The 23,827-nt window shown below is 42.7% G+C and overlaps 1 protein-coding gene across 5 annotated transcripts in view; it reads right to left on the bottom strand.

Moving 5' to 3' along the window:
• Nucleotides 1-23,358, bottom strand: part of LOC144668409 (transmembrane 6 superfamily member 1-like) — a 59,115-nt gene extending 35,757 nt beyond the window's left edge. For 4 of the 5 annotated variants that reach the window (XR_013573494.1, XM_078530428.1, XM_078530429.1 and 1 more), the window contains exons 1-6: nt 23,076-23,358; nt 13,922-14,025; nt 13,700-13,797; nt 9,432-9,535; nt 6,473-6,555; nt 5,948-6,066 (exon numbers count right to left, since the gene is read on the bottom strand). Coding sequence is in view for 4 of the 5 variants with exons in the window: in XM_078530428.1 (XP_078386554.1) it covers nt 5,948-6,066; nt 6,473-6,555; nt 9,432-9,535; nt 13,700-13,797; nt 13,922-14,025; nt 23,076-23,167 (600 nt within the window). In the remaining variant the exon portion in view is untranslated. Of the gene's footprint in view, nt 1-5,947; nt 6,067-6,472; nt 6,556-9,431; nt 9,536-13,699; nt 13,798-13,921; nt 14,026-23,075 lie in introns of those variants that run through there. The other variant, XM_078530431.1, reaches the window with a different exon arrangement.
• Between the last annotated feature and the right edge of the window lie 469 nt (nt 23,359-23,827).

Raw genomic sequence — 23,827 nt, 5'->3', positions numbered from 1 at the left:
TGCAATCTTTTAGAAAAAAAACTCAGGAGAGTGTCCAAATAATTCAATGTCCTTCCAATTTTTTTTTAAAAAGCATATAGTTCTTGGAGATATGGATGTCTAACAGTAACCCCTTTAAGACAAATATATCCCTACTTAGTAAGGAGACTAAAATTATACACAATATTCCAGTTGTGGCCTCACTAAATCCACACAAAATTTCAGTAAAACTTCTTGACTTTTACAGGTAAAAATGTGTTGTAATAGAGGCTAATATACCATTTGCTTTTCTCATTGTTTGCCGCACTGCATGCTAACTTTCTTTGATTTGTGTACAAAGACACCCAGGTTCCTCAGAATACCAACATTTCTCCATCTCTCATGAAACTTCCAGGATATCCTGGGAGGATGGTAACCCTATTCCAGATTCATAACTATTTCAATCACTCTTTTTGTAAAATACAAACAGAAAATGTTGGAAATAAGATGATCACGGGTAAAGGGAAAAAAGTCTTTCATCAAAAGAGTTTGATAAATGTTGCTGTTACAAATACAGAGTTTATAAGATTGTTATGGTTTGGGGATGTCTCTTCAGGTTAGGGTAAAATTAAGGGAGTCGTGCTGAATTCTGCTGAACTACCAGCTTGGATGATTTGGTTGTTAAAGGTCAAAAGGGGGGGCCCAGGTTGTTTTAGTGGGAAGAAGGTACCCAGTGTTAATATCTTTAGCCATAGAGTGGTGAATCTATGGAATTCATTGACACAGAAGGCTGTGGAGGCCAGGTCATTGAGTGTGTTCAAGACCGAGATAGATAGGTTCTTGATTGGTAAGGGGATCAAAAGTTACTGGGAGAAGGCGGGAGAATGAGGTTGAGAAACTTATCAGCCATGATTGAATGGCAGAGCAGACTCGATGGGCCGAATGGCCTAATTTCTGCTCCTATGTCTTATGGTCTTATGGTCTCTTATCTGCACACAATGACCGGGCATTGTGCTGATTTTGGGTAGACCTCATCTCCAAGTCTTACAGGGAGGTGTTAGGAATGTCAGGTTTTACAAATAGCTAAGCTTTAAACTGTTTATTTAATTTTGAGATAGAATGGAGTTGGGGTCTAAAGAATTACTAATTAGCATTTCTACCTGGGTACAAGCCCCATGTGATTCATGTTGCCATGGGGATGGGTGTTAGGAGGGAACAGTCCATAGGGAGCCATGTAGATTGGGGTTACAGGTTTTCCTAAGATATCCCTGAACCTTACAGACGCAGTCTGCAAGAATCTACGGCAAGCGAGAGAGCGAGCAGAGAGATGGAGGCAACCAGTCTCTATTGTTCATCATGCACAATGTGGGTGGGAGCTTGCAGTTGAACTGAAGAGACCAAGTTTGAGAAGATTTAAATGAGGCTGGAAAATTCACCTAACTTTAGCTAGAGGGTGGAATCTGTAGGGGAAACCTCACCGCGAAAGTCAGTTCAGCGATCAGAAGCCATCCAGCTAGAAAAGCAAAGAGGAATCAAGTCATTGGCCACTGAGAATAGCTTTGAAATGCTTCCTGGAGAATGAAGTGCCCACTTAAGGGACAGAGTAAAGTATAATTGTGAAGAGGGATTTTCAGTCATTTTAAAAGTTAATCTTTTCTGCAGTTTGGAGTATAAGTTGCCTACTGAATAATGTTTAAACCATTTCTTTTAGTTTGTTTGTTACAGTAAAAGACTTAAAACTTGGAATCTTGGCATGTGATCCTTCCAATCAGTCACTGGAAATTCAAATATCTTTTTACAAGTTGCCGGTCTCTATGGCGATTGTAACACTCCACACAAAACATTACTGTACAGATTTTACTCAGTATGCCCCAATCTGGCTGATATTTCAGTAGAGAAACCCAGCCCTGGTTCTTACACACTTTTTTCTCTTACGATGTGTCTCTTGCAATCTTCCCCAAACTTCTATAGGCCTCTTATGTACTTAACTCTGAATCTATGTTTGCTTAATTTTCTTCCTGGTTCTGTTGTGTCCCTTTATCCATTCCCTCAGTATATCTCTCGGCCTTGTTCCTTTACTGCTATGCTTTTTGTCTTTAAAAGCTTTGGACACACAAAAGGATTGTAACCTACAGGTGCCAGGATAAAGATGGGTGAATTGGACACGCGGGGAGAGGAGATGAAGGAGCTATTGCAATACACAATGGCGGGGGAGAAGCAGAGGGGCTATGCATGGCTTAAAAATAATCTTTCCCCCAAGCTGTGCTTTCTATCTGTGGTTTTGCCGATCAATATGAAGCCCAGCTAACACTGAGACTCTGACCAGTCACTGTAACACGTGTGGGCGAAAGACCAAATGACCGAGGTTTCGTTTGACGAGATTGGAAAAGCTGGCTCAGGGCTACATAATACATACCAGTTACCAATGGATATAGATATATATAATATATACATTACACACACACGGACATGCACACACACGCACAGGCACACACACAATATAATTAGGTCAAGTTATACAGGGTAGTTCATCTAAATATGGCTCTACTGTATCAGCATTAAACAATGTTGAACTTCTTGCCAGACCTTGCACTATCACTGTTAAAAATAGATGATGCATCTACCAACTATGTTTTGTTCCCATTAGTCATTATTAAATGACTAGTGGGAAAAATCATTCCTAGGATTATCCATGCTAGAATATGTTTATATTAAAAGAGAATTTAAGAGTAGGATATAATTTTTATCTTGTTCATTTTTGTCATTGTAATTTATGTCTATTTCCACTTTGGAATGAGTACTTAATTGTATTAAGTAATATTAATTGGTCATAGTCCACAAGGACTATGACAGAGACAATTGGTTTTATATAGCTTGAGGGGCACCACACCCCAAGCGTGGGGCAAGGTGAGGAGGTAGACCTCTATGAACAACCACAGCTGGTACAGGGATTGAACCTGTGCTGTTGGTATCATTCTGCATCACACTCTAGCTTTTTTTTTGCAAAAATATACTTTATTCACAAAATATCTTCAAACAACATTCCAAAACATTTCAAAATCACCAACGCAAAAATACAAACAGGTTCAAACTTTTACAACACGTATCACGAAATCCATTGATACATACAATGAATATTACATTCATTTTGAGCTGTACAGCCCGAGGGCATTTAAACAGTTCCCAGTCCCTCGGTGCACTATGACAGAAAGGTCTTAGGCAGCGACCCTTCCCCATTGTGCCTTTGTGGCAGCTGCCCCAAGCTTTAGTGCGTCCCTCAGCACGTAGTCCTGGACTTTGGAATGTGCCAGTCTGCAACACTCGGTCGGGGACAACTCTTTGCGCTGGAAGACCAACAAGTTTCGGGCAGACCAAAGAGCGTCTTTCACCGAGTTGATGATCCTCCAGCTGCAGTTGATGTTTGTCTCGGTGTGTGTCCCTGGGAACAGCCCGTAGAGCACAGAGTCCTGTGTCGCAGAACTGCTCGGGACAAACCTCGACAGAAACCACTGCATCTCTCTCCAGACCTTCTTTGCAAAGGCACATTCCACAAGGAGGTGAACAACGGTCTCTTCCCCACCACAGCCACCTCGAGGGCAACGTGCAGAGGAGGTGAGACTCCTGGCTTGTAGGAAGGATCTGACAGGGAGGGCCTTTCTCACCACCAGCCAAGCTATGTCTTGGTGCTTGTTGGAAAGTTCTGGTGATGAGGCATTCTGCCAAATGACTTTGACAGTCTGCTCGGGGAACCATCCCACAGGATCCACCCTCTCCTTTTCCCTCAGGGCCTCTAAGACATTACGTGCTGACCACTGCCTGATGGACTTGTGGTCAAAGGTGTTTTTATGCATAAATTTTTCCACGAGGGACAGGTGGTACGGCACGGTCCAACTACTTGGAGCGTTCCGCGGCAGCGTGGCCAGACCCATCTTTCGCAACACCGGGGACAGGTAAAACCTCAGCACGTAGTGACACTTGGTGTTTGCATACTGAGGGTCTACACACCGCTTGATGCAGCCGCACACAAAGGTGGCCATCAGTATGAGGGCGATGTTGGGCACGTTTTTTCCCCCTTTATCTAGAGGTTTGTACATCGTGTCCCTGCGGACCCGATCCATTTTCGACCTCCAGATAAAGCGGAAGATGGCTCGGGTGATCACCACCACGCAGGAGTGTGGAATGGGCCAGACCCGCACCACGTACAGCAACAGCGAGAGTGCCTCACACCTGATGACCAGATTCTTACCCGCAATGGAGAGGGAGCGTCGCTCCCACATGCCCAGTTTCCCTTTCACCATAGACACTCGCTCCTTCCAGTTTCTAACGCATGCTCTGGTCCCTCCGAACCATATTTCCAGCACCTTCAGGCCATCAGCCCTGACGGTGAAGGGGACGAAGGATCGGTCAGCCCAGTTCCCAAAGAACATGGCCTCGCTCTTCCCACGATTTACCTTGGCGCCCGAGGCCAGTTCGAACTGGTCGCAGATATGGATCAGTCTGCGCACCGACAGCAGATCTGAGCAGAAAACGGCGACATCGTCCATGTACAGGGAGGCTTTGACCTGAGTGCCTCCACTGCCTGGGATTGTCACTCCTCTTATGCCCGGATCCTTCCTGATGGACTCAGCAAAGGGTTCTATGCAACACACAAACAGAACAGGCGAGAGAGGACAGCCCTGCTAGCTAACTGAGCTAACTGACACCCATTAAGTAATAAAGAGTAAAGGAAGAGGAATATTCCTGGCCAAAATCCTACAAGAGCACTTACCAATAATGGTAACAATTCTGATGAATCTCCAAAGTGTATAATGACCCCTGGGCCAGCCAGGAAGGTAGGGAGAATCAACACTGAGTTGACATGTCATTGTTCAGCCATGTTGAGCTTGTGATGTTTGGATCCATGTGTAATGTACTTTTAAATTTACATAGCTACAACCACACTTGTTAAGGATTTATCAAACTAGCAGGAAGTGTTTGTTCGATGTGATTATCCAGTTTGAAATATTTCAGTAAGTTTCTCCTCATCGAGGTTTCCAAGTATTTTTTTAAAAACTAACCTGGCAATAAGTAAAGTTTTAAATTGTTATTATTAATCTAACCAGTCCATTTTCCCCTTTGCAACTTCTCCCCTTCGCCATTCAAAACGCTGACTCATGCTGGAATACTATTCCATAGGTCTGGTGGCATCTGTTCTCCATGTGACTTTAAATGTTGAGCACTGAGAGGGTACTGGCCAAAAGGACATCATGGCCAATCTTCCCCAGACACGAATCTTCCACAATGAGTCACTGGATATATAAAAATCACCAGAACCCCTCCTATCACAGAATGCAGTATGTGCAATGGAACACTCCAATTGCTTGGATGGGTGTAGCTGGAATAACACTCAAGAAGCTCAATACCATCCAACACAAAACAGCCTCCTTGTTCAGCAGTCCATCCAACATCTTGAACACTCCACTCCCTCCACCATTGGTTAAAAGTGGTTACAATGTGTACGACAGCAACTGGCAAAGGTTACTTCAACAATACCTCCCAAATCCACAACTCGTACTACCTCAAAGGGCAACAGGTATTTTGAAAGGCCATACTTCCAGTTTTTTTTTCTCCAAGTCACACACCATCCTGTCTTGGGCATATCATCGGCTTTCCTTCATTGTTGCTGAATCAATATCCTGAAATTCCCTACCTAACAGCATAGTGGGAGAACCTACACAACTTGGGCTCCAGCAGTTCAACAGAAGGGTCACAACCACCTTTTCAAGGGCACCTTGAGATGGGCAACAAATGTCCTTGCCAGTGACAAGGGTGAATAAGGTAAAGAAGAAAAGTACTCTACTAGCTTTCGAGTTGAGATCAGCTAAATCAACTCTTTCCAATGATCATAGCTGGGGTCTTTCTCAGCTGTAAAACCTGGTTCTCAACTTTATTCCTAGCACCAAGGCCAATTCTTAATGCAGACACTTGACAATTAGCATGAGGTACTAACCTTAGGTGCAGATTCGTTCTCTAGAGGCTGGTTATAAATTTGAAGAACAGCCCACATGGGAAGGACAAGGTAAGGAATAATCAGGAGGCTGACAGGGCCAAGTTTGGTGCCGTATTTCCCTAGTGAATGTATGAAAGCAAAGAAAGTTCAGAACTTAGACTTGGAGTCTACAACTCATAACTAAAAAAGGTAAGAGAATTGGTTAAAGTTCTCTCTGTTCACCCCCTTCCTCCTTTTAGCCTTAGATCTTTCCAGATCACATAACTTTAAAATGACATTTTTTTAATAAAAATGTTTTCCCATTACCCAAGAACCAATGTTGAAACCTCAGAAAATGATTGAAGAGGTAAAGAGAGAGGGAGCAAGACAGAAAGATAAGAGAGTGAGTGAGAGGGAGATAGTATAGCACATCCACATGCACGTACACAATGCGGAATATCTTCAGAGAGCACATGTGCAAGGTGAGATGCAAAGAGAGACAGAGACACAGAAAGACACACAAAGACAGAATATGTTTGTTCCTACCAACAAGGTTTCCAGATAAGAATACAATAGTACTCATCAGAATCGATCCAACCCAGTACAAGCCAATGGTCCTGTAACTCTGCCTGGAAAATATAAAGCATGGTTCTCACATGCAGTACCGCTAACAGTCGAATATAGCATAAATTAAAACATTTGAAAGCTATTCCTCACTCCGGTTAAACCATTTTACTGAACTGAAAGTTTCTTCAGGAAGTATCTATAAACATTTTAATGGAATATATAACACATTTCCAATTAAAGCAATTCACTATTTTTTTTAAGTAGAGCTTCAAAATAGTCATACTTGTGCACTATGCACCTTTGGGAAATTATCCTAATAAAGGCCATTTTAACAGGACATACTTCCTTCAATTTCCTTTACAGCACTACCTGCATCCAGCCCTAACTTCTTAGAGAGAGAACTTCTTCTCTTCCAAAAGTGCTAACTCATGTCAGAGTATAGTTCAGTACCTCACTCAAGTGCCCATTCTTTATTCATGAGCTTCCACAGCAAGTGTCGGGTTGCTATTCAAACACAGACATTATCACAACTGCTCTCAGCCCAGACAACCTTGTATGGCAACCACCCAAACAAGACTTCCAAGAGGCTTGACAGCAATCAGCACTGGATTTACTATTGCCCTTTATTACCCAAGAGACCAATTGTATCTCCCCTACCACCATTCCATCTAACTTAATGCAGAGCAAATCAAATGGGGACCTTCCATGTCTGCATTGCTCAGTATCGTATCAAGTTGTACCTAGCTCAGTGAGCTAGGTAAAGGAGGTTATCTGAGAACAGACATAGAAGTGAAGGCTCCCAAGGTCAAATCGCTTAACTCACTATCCAGACTCGCACTTAAAGAACAGCCGCTTTGGTGAGGTACCAAAAATTTACACGTCCTGTGAACTATATCTCAGAATGATTCAATGACTTATGGACATTTAGGTGCAAGGGGAAGAAAGTTGGAAGAACAATGCAAGCAAACCTTTATTTACAAAAGGACTATGTAACAAAGTACCATTTCCATCCATTGTTTTATCTCTGCCTTTCAGCCTATTTCGATTCCTTCCCCCCACCCCACCCCCACTAGGGCTATCTGTACCTTGCTCATCCTGCTTTCTACCCTTAATGTCACCTGTTAGCACATTCCTTAGATAATATCACCACCTTCAACACCTCTTTGTCCTTTTGTCTATGACATCTTTTGGTTATCTCCACCTATCACTGGCCCTCTATCCAGCTCTACCTGTGCTACCCCCACACCCCCCCTTAAACCAGCTTATATTTCACCTCTTTTCTATTTTTCCTTAGTTCTGTTGAAGAGTCATACGGACTCGAAACGTTAACTGTGTTCCCCTCCGCAGATGCTGTCAGACCTGCTGAGTTTTTCCAAGTATTTTTGTTTTTGTTTTGGATTTCCAGCATCCGCAGTTTTTTTCCTTTTTATGTAACAAAGTAAATTCCATCCCAATGAATTAGTGTACTGTCTGTGCACAACTTTAAGCAAAATGGCACCCAGTTTTTCTTTTACATTGGAAATCTTTCCAAACTTATTCATAAAGACAGGAGATTTTTCAAAATCCACCAAATCAAAATTAAAATGTTTTGCTATTTTACAATGGTCTTTCCCCCTTATTTGCAGAGCAACAGCCTTCGATTAAGTACTTTTGACTGTCGCTCAATAAATTTATAGTTGCATTGAATAATCTGCAGCGAGTTAATAGGTTTACTTTGTGATGAACACATCATTGAACATTATGTCAAATCAGGTCAACAAAGTCTGCTTTATATTCCATGCTGCATCAGTAGAGGATATGCAGAGGGTTTTGAACAAAAACATATTACTGAACCATGAAATGTGCATTTATTATTAGAAGCCTGCATGATAATTATATCTCTTGAAACTTAGTTCCCATTATCTCAGGGTCTGCTATTTTATCATTCAGCACAAAGGTTTGGGTTTAGAAACAAGGAACATTTCAATGAGATAAGCCGGGAAAAAAATGTTACACTTTACACTCCAACAACACTGAAGAAGCTTGACACCAGCCAGGACAAAGCAGCCCACTTGATTGGCTGCTTTGGCGGCCATCCACCAGCTGAAACATTCACTTCACCACCGATGCACAAACGGCAGCAGTGTGTACTATCCTCAGGATGCACTACAGCAACTCACTAAGTCTCCTTCAACAGCACCTTCCAAACCTGCAACCTCTACCGCCTAGAAGGACAAGGGCAGCAGAAGCATGGGAACACCACCACCTGCAAGTTCCCCTCCAAGTCACACACCAGCCTGACTTGTTGCTGGGTTAAAATCTTGGAACTCCCTTCTTAACAGCACTGTGGGTGTTCCTACACCAGATGGACTGCAGCAGTTCAAGAAGGCAGCTCACCGGCAAGGACAATTAGGGATATGCAACAAATGCTGGCCTAGCCAGCGAGGCCCACATCCCATGAACAAATAAAATTTAAAAATAATGGAAAGATGCCTGAAGTCAAATCAACATAGCTTTCATTTTCTCATCCTTCCTCATGCTCATAAACAAGGAATTAGCAAAATGGTGTGATAATTGGACTAAATAAACGGACTAAAGAAAATATAGTACATGAGCTTTAGGGAGCTGACAGTGGAAAATGGCCATTTTCTGACATTGGCTGTGCCTGGAAGTTTTATTTAATTCATCCTCAGAATGGTGGTGTCACTGACTCATTCATAATACTCTTGGCACAGGCATAACATATAGCACATTAGCGAGACTCTCAAATAGCGAGAGTTTAACTCCCTGAAACCCATTCACCTAGACAGAGTTAAAATCAGGCCCTATAAAAATATCCTAGTTATGAAATCTTGCCAAGTAGCCTAAAGGAATTGTGACTGTTACTTCACACAATGATATGCAGATGGATGTTGCCAATCATGCTCTCTTTAAAGCAGTGACTGCCTATGTAACTTACTCCCATGCGATAGCTGCTACCATCAGGAGATACATCAAATAATGTGCCGAGCCATCCCAATAGCAAATCATGTGGCCATGGCCTGTATTCAGGTAAGGTTCACCCTGTACAATAAAAAGAAAGGGGCAACCATTGTATTTACAGAAGTCAAACAACAGTTAGCATCAGAGCATTCAACTTCATGACTTGGTTTATTAAAACATTTCTTCATACTTAATACTATGCATAAATTCAAGAAAAGTTCATAAGTTTAAGGTTTTTCCATGCTGTAAACATGTAAATAAATTAACCTAGTAATTAAAAATAAAGTGTTTGAAAGCCATACTGAGAACTCCCTTAGATTTATTTATTCCTATTAAATGAAGATTGGCAGTCCCTAACCAAGGTGTTGATAAATCTGATTACAGGGAATCTAACATGTTGAAAGTTGGTCTGAACCAGGGTGACCAAGGGCCCTGGATTCTCTGGGACTGTCCCATAACTTGGCCTTCGATCCTGCATCCCGGGTCAGGCCTTCCGGAACATGCTTTGGAGGTGGGTGGGGGGGTGGGGGGTGGCCAAGCTGCAATTATCAGACTTGGGGTGGGTCACGCGGCTGCCATGATACCGTCAAGAACTGATTCACGCCACCCCCCACCCCACCAGCTCTCATGGCCTCCCCTGAAACATGCTCCACTCCCACCCCTGCTCATGATCTCGCCAGCATCCCCCATGGTGAAGTGCCCCTTAGTGTCCCTTACTTTATTCACCCAGAGTTGGCCTACGTCACTGATAATTTTACCACAATATTCACTGATTACATTGAGACCATTCATTAACATTCCACTAAACCGTATAAAACGTGGTTATTCCACCCTTCCAGTTTCTAGTATATGCACAGTAGCATGACGATGAGAACTAGGCAGGTCGTAGAGTTCAAGATTAGGAGCATGGCTGATCTGCGGCCTAATCCGCATACCTTCCTTTACTCCATATACCTTTGGATAGCCAAAATCTATCAATCTTAGTTTAAAAACTAATTGATCTACCATCACATTCCATTGGTGGAAAAGATTTCCAAACTCTATCATCCTTTGTGTGTAGAAGTGTGTCCTGTGGCTGGATTTATTGGAACCTGCCGGAGGAGGTATGATGGCAGAAGGGAGAATTGGGCGGGAGTTCCCGCATCGGATTCCACACGTTGAGAAAACTGTCCCCAATCTCACCCGCTGGTGGAGGGAGGCAATTAGGCTCATTAAAGCCAATTATCCCCGAGCTGTCTGGAACTTAGTGGTTAAATGAGACTGGCACAGCTATCTCGTGGCTCCCAAACGCCACCCAGCAAATGCTATTGGATTTGCCTGAGGCCTCATGAGGGAAGGGTGAGAGGGAGCCCTCATTCATGGGAACTCAGTGCCCAATCAACGGGCCTGTCATCAACTTGTCACTTACTTTATAAATCTTGCTGAAAACCGCATTCAAAGGTCAATTCATCATTTTCATCTCCTATGAACTATTGGCCCTTGTAAAGGAAAAGTGCCTTCAGCCATTTTTTGATTACAAAGTTGAACTGTGTCCCAACTTTCCATCATAGAATTCGATTGCAAACATGATACCAAATTTTTATTCCTACCATTTGAATGAAACCAGAGGACTACTTGAAAATGTTGCTGAGATTAATCTCTTCATCAACTGTTTAAACAGTGCCTAATTCAGTTCAGCTTCAGGAAACCTCCTGACTATAGTTCGTATGTTCTGAAGAATGCTTCATAACCATGGACACAGTGAATTATTATTTTCCAGAGTTTAATTCAAGCTGAAAAGTCTCAAGTCACACAATAAAAGTATGCTTCCAATCAAAGTAACCATAAGTGTCTTAGAGTGCAGAAGGAGGCTATTCAGCCCAATGTATTTATGCTGGATCTTTGCTGGAGCAATCCTATACAAATCAAACTGTCCGGCCTTTACCCCCCCCTGCTCTGTATCTTACTCTGATTCAAATGTTTATCCAATATCGATATTCATTATCATAGAAATTAATGTTCAAATGCAAATGGAGTGAACCTGTTAATAATAAACAGTTTGCTGTTCCTGGATTTCATGTTATCCTAAATATCTAATGCTAGAGTTCACCAAGATCATTGTGAAGGGAGTGGTTCTCCTTATAAACACTGGGCTCAAGCTACCCACAACACACCTGAATATGACTGTCCTGAGTCCACACAATGGACCAATATGCAATTCTCCCTAGCAGGTAAATTGGAGACACAGAGATCGAAAGAGGTTAAGAGATAACAAGTTGGGGTCAGGCAGGGGAATGAGCATAAAAAGGGCAGGTAAGAGATGGGAAAGGAGATAGAGATGGGGAAGGGCAGTGAATGCCTTAAGTTTACTACTTCTTATTCTCATATTTAGATCACTTCAAGGCCTTGTATATCTGTAACACCCCCAGTCCTAACCACCCCATCCAAAATTCTCCCCTCCTCTGATTGGCCTATTGTCCACCCCTGACACCCAACACTGGTGGCCTCCAGCAATGGAGGCCCCGCTCACTAGAATTCGAAACTCCTTCTATCTCCTTTAAAAAGTCCTTCTTAAATCCTACCTCTTTGGCCCGGCTTAAAAAATAAGGACAAGTTTCCTCCATTCATTGTCTCTGGCAAAATAATAAATGTAACCTTTACACATGGGTTTTGGATTTCACTAAAAATAGCACAAACCCAAGGTTATTCAAAGGATAAACACAAATTATCTCTGCTTTGATTCAGTGAGCAAAAGATTTTCTGGAGGTCATCATTGCTTAAAGTCTATCAGTCAGCACCTCTCAGCATTGGAAAAACGCTTGTTTCTACAACTTAAGAGGATTAATCAACTGACACATTGAATGCAGTTTAGGTAGAGGAAATAGGGAGAATTATCCATGGCTTCTGGACACAATTACAACTTCCGTAAGCAATTTTGTTTTAGCGTTGCTGACAAAGGAGATGTGCTGTCAAAATTTTTTGTCTTGCACTAATTAGGACAGATGCAAGAATGCCAAATTTCAAAGGGAATAACAATTTATACTGCATGAGAAAAAGGTGCTGATAGGTTGGCAAGTGGACTTTGATTGGTCGAGGCATTGCCACGGAGAATGCACTAGGGAACAGATATCCCCCAGGTCGTGAGGACTCGAAACGTCAACTGTTTTCTTCTCCACCGATGCTGCCAGACCTGCTGAGTTTTTCCAGGTAATTCTGTTTTTGTTTTGGATTTCCAGCATCCGCAGTAGCTTTTAGCTTTTTGTTTTTATCCCCCCCGAGTCCACTTGCCAACCAATCAGCACCCCTTTTCTCATGCAGTATAAGTTGTTTTTCCCTTTGAAATTTGGTATTCTTGCATCTGTCCTGACGAGTACAAGTCGAGAAGCTTCAACAGCATGTCTTTTTTCAGCAAGATTCAAATACTGTACTATCAAGCGACTAATTCTTTTTTAAACTTAGTTTACTTCCTAAAGTAGTAATCCCACAGCACTGGGATCCTTTTTGATTCTATCTAACAGCTAAGGGTTGTGCTACAGCCAAAACTGATTTCCCAATGTCTAAGGGTCATTTCGACTTTAGGAAATGTTGTTTTCATTTTCATTTTCAGGTAGTTTGAGGAAATTGAGCCTATACCCACTGGAGCTTAAAAAAATGAGAAATGATTTTATTGAAACATATAAGATACTGAGGAGACTTAACAGGCTGGATGTTAAGAAGATGTTTCCCCTTTGTAGAGGAGTTAAAACTAGGGGACGCCATTTAAAAATTAGGGGCCTCCCATTTAAGACTGAGATAAGGAGAATTTCTTTTCTCAGAGGGTCATTGGTCTGCCGAAATCTCTTCACCAGAGAGCAGTAGAGACTGGGCCATTAAATATATTCAAGAAAAACTCAGCAAGTCTGGCAGCATTGGCGGAGAAGAAAAGAGTTGACGTTTTGAGTCCAGACCTGCTGAGTTTTTCCTGGTAATTCTGTTTTTGTTTTGGATTTCCAGCATCCGCAGTTTTTTGTTTTTAAATATATTCAAGGTTGAGTTAGGCAGATTTTCGGTCGACGAGAGAGTCGATGGTTGTGGAGCTGAGGCCACAATCAGAGCATCCATGATCTTACTGAATGGCGAAGCAGGCTTGAGGGGCAAAATGACCTACTCCTGCTCCTAACTCTTGTATTATTGTATTTTCAGGAGAGATGTCTAAACATATGCTTCATACTATTGCAAAATTAGCCCTAAATCCTTTTGCAGAGGATTCACACTGACTTTGCTTACCTCTTTCAAGTAAAGGGTCACGAATCCATCAATGAGTCCATCTTGTTCAAGTCCTACAATAAGGTCCACCACACTGGTAAATGCAAACACTGCATAAACTATCATGAAGAAAATAGTACACAATTATCATAGGATCTATTTCGGAGTTTTCCCAAAGTACAAATTATACAAATCAATTGGATTTGCATATGATTATTTTCACCAGAATTCATCAATACTCACCATAGAATAAAGGATCCTTCGGTGGTTTCTTTTTTACCAGAAAAAATGCAATTATTGCCACAGATATCAAGACCAGTGACGCAACAATAAGGATTGTCCAGGGGCTGCCAAGGTAAAGATAAATGTCAACTAGTTTTAAAAAGAAGTTTCATTCTATTTGATATTTTGTTAAAGAGTCTGACCTTCATTGGAGAACACAAACGCAACAATGTCATTCAACAACAACAACTTGCATTCACATTGCACCTTTAATACAGCAAAATATCCCAGGAGTGTTATAAAACAAAATTTGACACCGAACCACATAGGCAGATATTAGGACAAAGTGTGACCAAAGAGGCGGGGTTTAAGGAGCATCTTAAAGGGGGAAAGATAGCTATTGAGGCAGAAGGTTTTAGGGAGCGAGTTCCAGAGTTTTGTCTGTAGACAGTTGAAAGCATGGCCGCCAATGGTGACCATGGTAAAATCAAGGAGTTAAATTATGGTATTGCATAGAATTAAGTAGAATTTACAGCAGTGACACAGGCCCCTCACAACGACTGGAGCATACTGGTGCTTATGCTCCACGAGATTACCCCACCCGCCCTTCATCTAACCCTATCAGCAGAGGAACCTTCTGTTCCTCCCTCCCTCATGTGTTTAACTAACTTCCCTTAAATGCTTCTGTGTGCAGCAACTCTTCCTTGTGATAACGAGGTCCGCATGCTAACCATTATTGTTATGGGTCAAGTCTATATGACTAATCTATGGTACATTCTGAATGAAGACAGTCTTCATAATTAACACCCCTTTCAGTACAGCCACAGAAGAGTTGAATTGAATGAGGACTCATGACCCAATGTTATGATCTCCGTAGAGACAGATAACTTTTTTTTAAAAATTCAAACTTTCAGTAAATGACTGGAAGGATCATATGACAAGATTTCAAGTTTTAAGACTGTTGCTGTAACAAACTCAAAACAACTTTGACCAATCATTATTTCAGTAGCCAATTTATACTCTAAACTGCTACCATTTAACATTTAAAATGACCAAAAATCTCCCTCCACGATGATACCTTACTCTGTCCTTTAAGTGGACGCTTCATTCTCCCAGAACCAGTCCAAAGCTTCTTAGCTCCTGAGGGCTTGCTTCCATTCTTTTCCTTTCCCAGTTAGGTAATTCCGAATCCCAGAACTCACTTTCATGGTGAGGGACGAATTGGAGATGCTCCCTCTAGCCAAAGCTAGGCAGATCCCCAGCTTTGTTTAAATCCTCATAAACTTAGTCTCTTCAATCTAAGCATGAGTTGCAGCCCCCATCTTGTGTGGTGAACAATACACCCACGCTACCTCTATCTTTCTCAGATTATTGCAGACTGACCCGCTTTGTGAGGTTCAGTAATATTTTTAGGAAAACCTGCAACCCAACCTATGATGGCTTCCTATAGACTCTTCCCCTTTCAAAATCCATTCTCCATGGCAACATGAATCACATGGGCCTTGTATCCAGGTAGAAATGCTAATTAGCTATCCTCTAGACCCCCACCCCAGCTTCATTCTATCTTGGAATTAAATAGACAGGTTGAGGTATAATCATGTACAAAACCTGACATTCCTAACACCTCCCTGGGATTGGAGGCTAAGTTTATCCACCATCAGCACAGCTGCTCTGGTCATTGCTTAGAGGTATGAATACCTTGCACCTTCTTCCCAGGGAAACAACCTGGGCTCCCCTTTAACTTTCAACAACTAAGCTATCTATCCAAGCTTGGTGTTGGATGCAATTCAAAAAAGGTCACATGACCACCTTCACTCCTCCATTTTACCCTAAATTAAAGACACAGTCCCAAAATATAAACTTATAAACTTTGTATTTGTAATATCAAGACTGCCATTAAATTTCTGATACATAAATGCACCTCACAGCCAGTGCTTTTGAACTGTAGTCATTATGGCAATTTGGAAAACACAGGAACCAACTTGCAAAAACAGCAAGTCCCAGAAACAGCAATGTGATAATAACCAGATAATCTGTTCTTTTTAATGATGTTGGTTGACAGACAAGTATTGGCCAGGACACCAGAGAGAACTCCTCTAACTCCTCAAAAGAGTGCGGTGGGCTCTTGTGTGTCCACCCACCCAAGATGGAGCCTCAGTATAACATGTCATCCAAAAGACAGCACCTTGGACACTGCAGCACTTCCTTGTGCTTCAGTGGAGTGGCAGCCTAGATTTTGTGCTCAAGAATCCACAACTTTCTGATTCACTTGCGTGAATGCTATCAATTAAGCCATGGCGGATACCCTACTGTTCATTCAGAAATGAATACACTGCATGGTGTGGTACTGTCCCACATATTACAGGCAGCTGTCAGGCTTGATTCATGGACTATTATCTAATCTCAGCCAAAATGGCAGTAGGGATGATGCAACTGACCTCAGTATTGCTTGAGCTTGAATAGGAAAGGAGACCAGCTGCCGCCTGGACTATCCCGCCTCATCACTTTCTGGGACATCCCAACTATTGCATGCCAGGATTAAATCATGCACAGTTTGAGGCCAATTGGTAAAGTCGAAACCAAGACACAGAACTTTTCTTTATTGAGGGAGTTTATTTACTTGTTCAGCCTCAGAGCTCTCCTTCCACCCAACCCAGTGCCCCAGGTATCTCCTATTTATATGTGCTCAAAGACAATGAATATACATCACCTTAACCTTAACAATGTAATTGGAATTAACAAACCTTAACAATGTAATTGGAATTAACAAACCTTAACAATGTAATTGGAATTAACAAACCTTAACAATGTAATTGACATGACATTAACAGACTGACTGTTCCCATGGTTAAACGTTCATCACTTAGGGTCACACATAATAAGACTGACCAAAAGTGACATGGGGCTGCACTCCAGGAGAACACTATCAGACAGTTGAAGGGGAAAATATGTTTAAATTCAGTTACTGGAGAACATGGAAGTTAAAGAGTTAAACTCAATTTTCAAACATACTCCAGTGGTATTGGGAAATGGAAACAAGCTTGCATCGCTTAATTGCACAAACCCCTCATTTTGAAACAGGCTCTAATTCAGTTCACAGTTCACAAACTTCAGCGCTATACCGAGCGAGTGCTGCAAATTCGGAGGTGCTTTCTTTTCGATGAGACAGTAAACCAAGGACCTTACTGCCCTCTCAGGTGAACGTAAAAGATCCCACAGCAACATTTCAAAGAAGTGGAGGGGAGTAGACCCTGTCACCCTGGCCAACTTTAACCCCTCAACCACCATCACTGAAATGATTATCTGGTCACATTTTTGTCTGTGGGAGGTTACTGTGTGCAAATTGGCTGCCATATTTCTTGTGTTATAACAGTGGCTACATTTCAGAAGTATATAATTCAATGTAAAGTGTTTTGGGATGTCAGTGAGCTGTGAAAACCGCTATATAAATGTAAGTTGCCGGTACACTTTAATAATTGTGCATCAAGTTGTTAATCATGAATATTGGCCCAGATCTTCCACAAAGTGGCAATCACAGTTGGATTGCTACTCCGACTGTCCCTTTCTGTGCTCCAATGCAGCTCCACATTTCTGGTACATTTTTAAGCCCGGCTTCTCCAGAAATGCGAATCATACAGTCCATTGAAGAACTCCAGCGCAATGCAGCAGCGTCAGGGGAAGACTGGACATGCCCCCCCCCCCACTTTTTTTACAGCACTAGCTGTCATAAAATAAGTTGAAATATCCAGTGTAAATGTTAAGGAATGGGTGAATGGATGAATGAGTGTGGTGACACTTAGGGTAGGATAGGTAAGGGGTAGGAAGGTAGGTGGGTAGTGTGGCAGGTCTGTGAAGTGCTTAGGTGTGGGGTGCGAGGTGGGGTGGGTAGCAGGGTTGGGTCAGGAGGGGTAGGTGGGAGATGTGGGGCTAGTGTTGTTAGGAGGGATGGGCGGATCAGGTCAGGGCGTTGGGTCCAGGGTAGGGGCTAGTTGGGAGGTCAGGTGGTAGTCAGGAGGTGAATGTGAGTGATTGAGGGTTCAGTGTGTAGTTACCGAGGACTTAGACTAGGATTTTTGTATGTAGCATTGCCTGGGTGCTATCCAGGTAAGTATATCGGATTTTTTTATTCATTCATGGGATGTGGGCATCACTGGCCAGGCCAGCATTTATTGTCCATCCCTAGTTGCCCTTGAGAAGGTGGTGGTGAGCTGCCTTCTTGAACCGTTGCATCCATGAGGTGTAGGTACACCTATAGTGCTGTTAGGGAGGGAGTTTCAGGATTTTGACCCAGTTGCAGTGAAGGAACGGCGATATATTTCCAAGTCAGGATGGTAAATGGCTTCGAGGAGAACTTCCAGGTGGTGGTGTTCCTGTGTGTCTGCTGCCCTTGTCCTTCTAGAAATAGAGTAATGGCAGAGAAGCTAAATTATTACTTTTTGTCTGTCTTCAATGAGGAAGATACAAACAATCTCCCACAATTAGAGATCCAAGCAACTAGGGAGAATAAGGAATTGAATTGAAGGAAATTAGGATTAGTAAGAAGGTTGTTTTGGAAAAATTAATCAGACTGAAGGTTGATAAGTCCCTGAACCTGATATTCTACATCCCAGAGTGTTGAAAGGGGTAGCTATGGAGATAGAAGATGCATTGGTGATCATCTTCCAAAATTCTATAGATTCTGGAACAGTTCCTGCAGATTGGAAGGTAACAAAAGGATGTGAAAATGGACACTTAGATGATAATGATCTGATTGGCCATAGTCAAAATGAATTTATGGATAGAAAATCATGTTTGATGAACCTGTTGGAGATTTTTGAGGATGTTACTAGCAGAATTGATAAAGGGGAGTTGGTAGACGTCATGTACTTAGATATTCAGAAGGCTTTTGATAAAGGCCCCCACAGGAGGTCGGTTAGCAAAATGAAAGCACATGGGATAGGAGGCAATATATTGGCATGGATTAAGGATTGGCTAACAGGCAGAAAACAGGGAGTAGGAATAGAAGGATCATTCTTGCGTTGGCAGGCTGTGACTAGTGGGGTACCACAAGGATCAGCACTTGGGCCCCAGTGTTCACAATACAGATCAATGATTGGTTGTGGGGACCAAATGTCATATTTCCAAGTTCACAGATGACACAAAGCTAGGTGGAAATGTGTGTCGCGAGGAAGATGCAAAGCTGCTTCAAGGGAATTCAGACAGACTTAGTGCATGGGCAAGAACATGGCAGATGGAGTATAATGTGGGAAAATGTGAGGTTATCCACTTTGATAGGAGGAACAGATGTGCAGAGTATTTCCTAAATGGTAAGAGATTAGAAAGTGTTGATGTACAAAGGGACCTGGGTGTCCTTGTCCATAAGTCACTGAAGGCTAACATGCAGGTGCTGCAAGAATTAGGAAGGCCAATGGTATGTTAGCCTTTATCGCAAGAGGATTTGAGTACAGGAGTACCAAAGCCTTGCTTCAATTGCATAGACGGCACCTGGAGTACTGTGTGCAGTTTTGGTCCCCTTACCTTGGGAAGGATATTACTGCCATAGAGAGAATGCAACAAAGGTTCACCAGACTTGTTTCCAGGATGACAGGACTGTCCTATGAAGAGAGATTGGGGAAACTGGGCCTGTATTCTCTAGTTTTGAAGAATGAGAGGTGATCTCATTGAAACCTACAAAATACTTAAAAGGGTAGACAGGGTAGGTGCAGGTAAGTGTTTCCCTGGTTGGGAAGTCTAGAACCAGGGGACACAATTTCAAAATAAGGGGGAAGCCACCCAGGAGCGAGATGAGGAGAATTTTTTTTTTACTCAGAGAGTTGTGAATCTTTAGAATTCTCTACCCCAGAGGGCTGTAGAAGCTAAGTCAATGAGTATGTTTAAAGCAGAGATTGGCAGGTTTCTAAATATCACTGACATAAAAGGGATATGGGGATAATGTGGGAAAAAGGAAGGGAAGTGGATGATCAGCCATGATTGTACTGAATGGTGGAGCAGACTCAATGGGCTGAATGGCCTACTCCTGCTCCTATGTTCCTATGCACATCGGTTGTACAATGACTGGACTTTTGTTCAAACATCCAGACTAGGAATTTTCTCAATGCTTTTCACACTCAGCTAACATTACTTTGGTGCAAGTGCAGCGCAAACTACATCGTCATATTTAAACTTAGGATGTCAAAATTAGAGTGATGCAGCAGGTGAATGGCTGAGAATATTCATCCTCAGCACTTTTTAAAGCAAACAACAACTTGCATTTGTACAGTGCCTTTAACATAATATAATATCCCAAAGTGCTGCCCATGAACAATATCATTAACAATATAATTGTCTACATCTTTTAAGTTGCTTCATGCATCACAGCCACAACACACAGGGACACTTTGGTTCCAAATTTCTTGCTCAAGTAAATGCTCCTGTTGTGTGATAACCATTACATGTTATCATACAACTTGATGGATGAAGATCAGTTCAGAAATCATGTGGGCCTCTGCTTGGAACCGCATCACAACCAATAATAATTGTTGTGGTGCACCTCCGGCAATGCAACACTCGCTCAGTACTGGACTGAAGTTTGTGATCTGTGAACTGAATTAGAGCCTGCTTTCAAAATGAAGGGCTTGTGCAATCAAGTGGTGCAAGTTGTTTCTATTCCCCATACCACTGAGCTCTGCTTGAGGATTGAGTTTATAAGAATTCAGCTCCCCACACTTTAACTTCTATGTACTTCAATAACTGAATTTAAATATATTTTCCCCTTCAACAGCCTGATGGTGTTCTGAAGGTTCTGAAGCCTCCAACTTAAGCCACATAGGAGTAGGACAAGTGACCAACAGTTTGAGCAAGAAGGTGGATTTGAGAGAGTGAGTTATTGGGACAAGAGGTGAAGAGGCAAAGAGGTTTATGGAGAGAATTCCTTGGAACAACTTCCAAATTGAAGTTTCTGCTTCTACACTTTGAGTTACATATTTAAAAGCTCTAACAACACTTTTGATCCTTGAGATAACAAGCAACTGGACTGTATTGGTCACAAGGATCCTAAATTCAGTCCCTTGTTATTATTAGGTTATTTCAGCGGGGCAGTGATTGGCCATTACAATTGGACACAGTGCCCTCAAGCTTGTGATTAGAAAATGATCCAGGGTCCACCTCCAGGTCATTACTCAATGAACATTGCTAGAAACATGGATGTGGAACAGGAGCAGTCTGGGACTTTGATGCCTCTGTAAGCTACCTACCAACACTCAATGCCCACTGGGGTAAGAGAATGGAAGAAAACTAACACTTGTTGATCTGTACCATGGCAAGAAACCAATACCTTCTACAGCAGGGATTCACAAACCATGGGGCTGACCATTTGGCATTGGGAGCTCTGAGGCAGCAATTGCTACTGTCAAGTGGAGACTCTGGCTGGGGCCTGAAATTTTTCCCCCAAATGTTTTGTTAATAGGACAGCTTTTCACTGCCCTGATTGAAAGAATGACCAATTTCCTTACTGGTCATTTATTTCAGCCATCCAATTGGCTAATTGAGGGCTTCCTTGACTGCATTGGTAATGGAGGAGGTAGCTTGAATGAACAGTCCTGGGGTTTGTGTCGAGACTCCTTTAGACATGTGCGTATGAACCTTAGTTCCAAGACCCCATCCTCCTCCTCCAGGTACCATGCCCTAAGAGGGTGTTGGTGACCATGGACTTCCATTGGATTGGTCCATGATTATACATAGCAAATGACTGCAGTTCTTTGATGTTGCCTTCTGCAGTATGGCTGACCATGAAGTTTTCCCACTCTTTACTGCCTGCCATCAGGCATACCGAAAGGATTTACAGGCTGATAACCAATCTGTTTGGCTACATTATGCACACACCATTCATGGCCATCAAGTTTTGAAGTGGGTCTTGAACCTAGAGCTTCTGGCCCAGAGATATGGATGTTACCATTGCACCATAAGACCTTCCAAGACCCCAACAGAGCCTTCAAAACTCTTGTAGGCAAAACCATTTTCCCCCCAACAGTTCAACAACTCCCTACTCAATAATGCCACCCACCCCATGAACAACTCTACACCCTGCTCAACAACTTCCTCCCCAGAACCCACCAACATCCCCACTCCCACTCCCACTCTGGGGTGGCACCAATTGTCAAACATTAAGATGCAGTCACAGTGGGAAAACAGTTTGGGAAGCTCTCTTCCAGAGAAGAGAACTTGCATTTATATAGCACCTCCCACAATCTCAGGGCATCCCAAAGTACTTTACAGCCAATAAAAAAATTTTAAAGTGTGGTCACTGGACGTTGTGACGCAGGAAACGGGGGACAGCAAACTTGCACAGCAGGATCCCACAACCCCGCAGTGAAATAACGAGCAGATGAGCTGTCTCAGTGAGCTTGCTCGGAGGATAAACATTGGCCCGGACACCGGGGAGAGCCCCCATGTTCTTGGGCTCTGTAACTTTTCACGCGAGAACGGAAAAGGTGCCGGAAACTAGAGGGGGTGGGGGTTTATTGATATGGGATTAAAAAAGCATTTGATAAGAGTTCAAATGCCACACTTAATCAAAATGAGGTGAGTGATACAATTACTTGCAACATAAATATTCTATATGTTTAACATAGGCTGTTACAGTCGTGACAGAAGTTATACAAGTGGAAAGCACGAACACTCCAGTCTCTGAAGGGCTGATAACAGCCCTTCATAAAGTGAAATAGCCTCATACTAATGATGTAATAATCCAGATATAGGTATATTTTTGTCACACAGAATGCAGACCCCTAAGTTCCAACTGACAGCAACTCTTAATATAGTAGGGAGGAGGAATACTTTACAAGACTAATTAGATTTTTTTTTTAAAGCTGCTTCATTTAAGAGAAATACAAAACAGGTTTATTTTGGCCCAGTATGTCACTTAATCGAACACAGATCACAAATACCAGCCCAGATGGCCATGGGCACAAGGCGAAACGCTCAGTTTTCGCAGCTTGTCTGCTTTCAGTGCTGTTTAGACAATGTTGAACAGCGAGATACATGTTTGCCATGAACTACCCACCCTTCCTGCACCCCCGCGACTTTTTAACAGACTTTAGCAACATATATGACTTCCTCAATTTTTTGCTGCACTTCAACGCGGCCCATGGACAACAGATGAAAGACAGAGTGAAACATCAGCGCTGGACTGACTTACCTGCGGTTTGTGGAGAAGAAATTAAACAGAGAGGTCACTGGAATGGACACGAGTGATAACACAAAGACCCTGGTGGCGGAAGAAGCAGGCATTTCTCTTGTTGTGTGGTTGCAGAAATTATTAGACGTCACTTTGTTATTTTTGCAAAACTATTCTACTGCGAATCAGTAATTTGGGACTCCAGTCTCTCTCTCTCTCTCTCTGGTTCCTGTCAAGGTTATTACAAAGGGAAACCGGTATTGCTCCTTCCAAACTGCCTCTCCCCTCCCCTCTCTCTCTCTCTCTCTCACTCAGCAGATTAATCGCAGTGTTAATAATGATGAGAGCTCAGGAGTTGTCTTGGGGACCGGTTTTTTTTTTTTGCCCTCCCCCTGTGGGGATGGAGGTTCTACCCTGAAGCAGACAAGAGGCTGTTGGCTCCGGCCCCAGCTCACAATCACATTCCAGCCGGAGGCTCTGGGCAGTTCTCCATTGGCCCAACGTCAGCACATTGCCCGGCGCCCAGACCCAACCCAAACCCCAGACCCGGCCCCGGACAGGCTGCAAACCCCGGGGTTATCCTGTCCGCTGCGGCTTCCTGGGTTTTGTTGCTAGTTGTAGTCGGAAGGATGAAGATGCCTCTCGCAGCTGATAGTGAGAATTTACATGAAGCTGTTCCGGGCGAATTGCAACTGCTCCAAACTTAGACCATAAAACATTAGGAGCAGAAATTAGGCCAATCGGCCCATCGAGTCTGTTCCGCCATTCAACCA

Source organism: Cetorhinus maximus, chromosome 26 (genome assembly GCF_964194155.1).
Source record: "Cetorhinus maximus chromosome 26, sCetMax3.hap1.1, whole genome shotgun sequence".
Classification (NCBI taxonomy): Eukaryota; Metazoa; Chordata; class Chondrichthyes; order Lamniformes; family Cetorhinidae; genus Cetorhinus; species Cetorhinus maximus.
The sequence above is the reverse complement of the archived record's forward strand: the minus strand, read 5'-3'. Positions and strand labels throughout refer to the sequence as shown.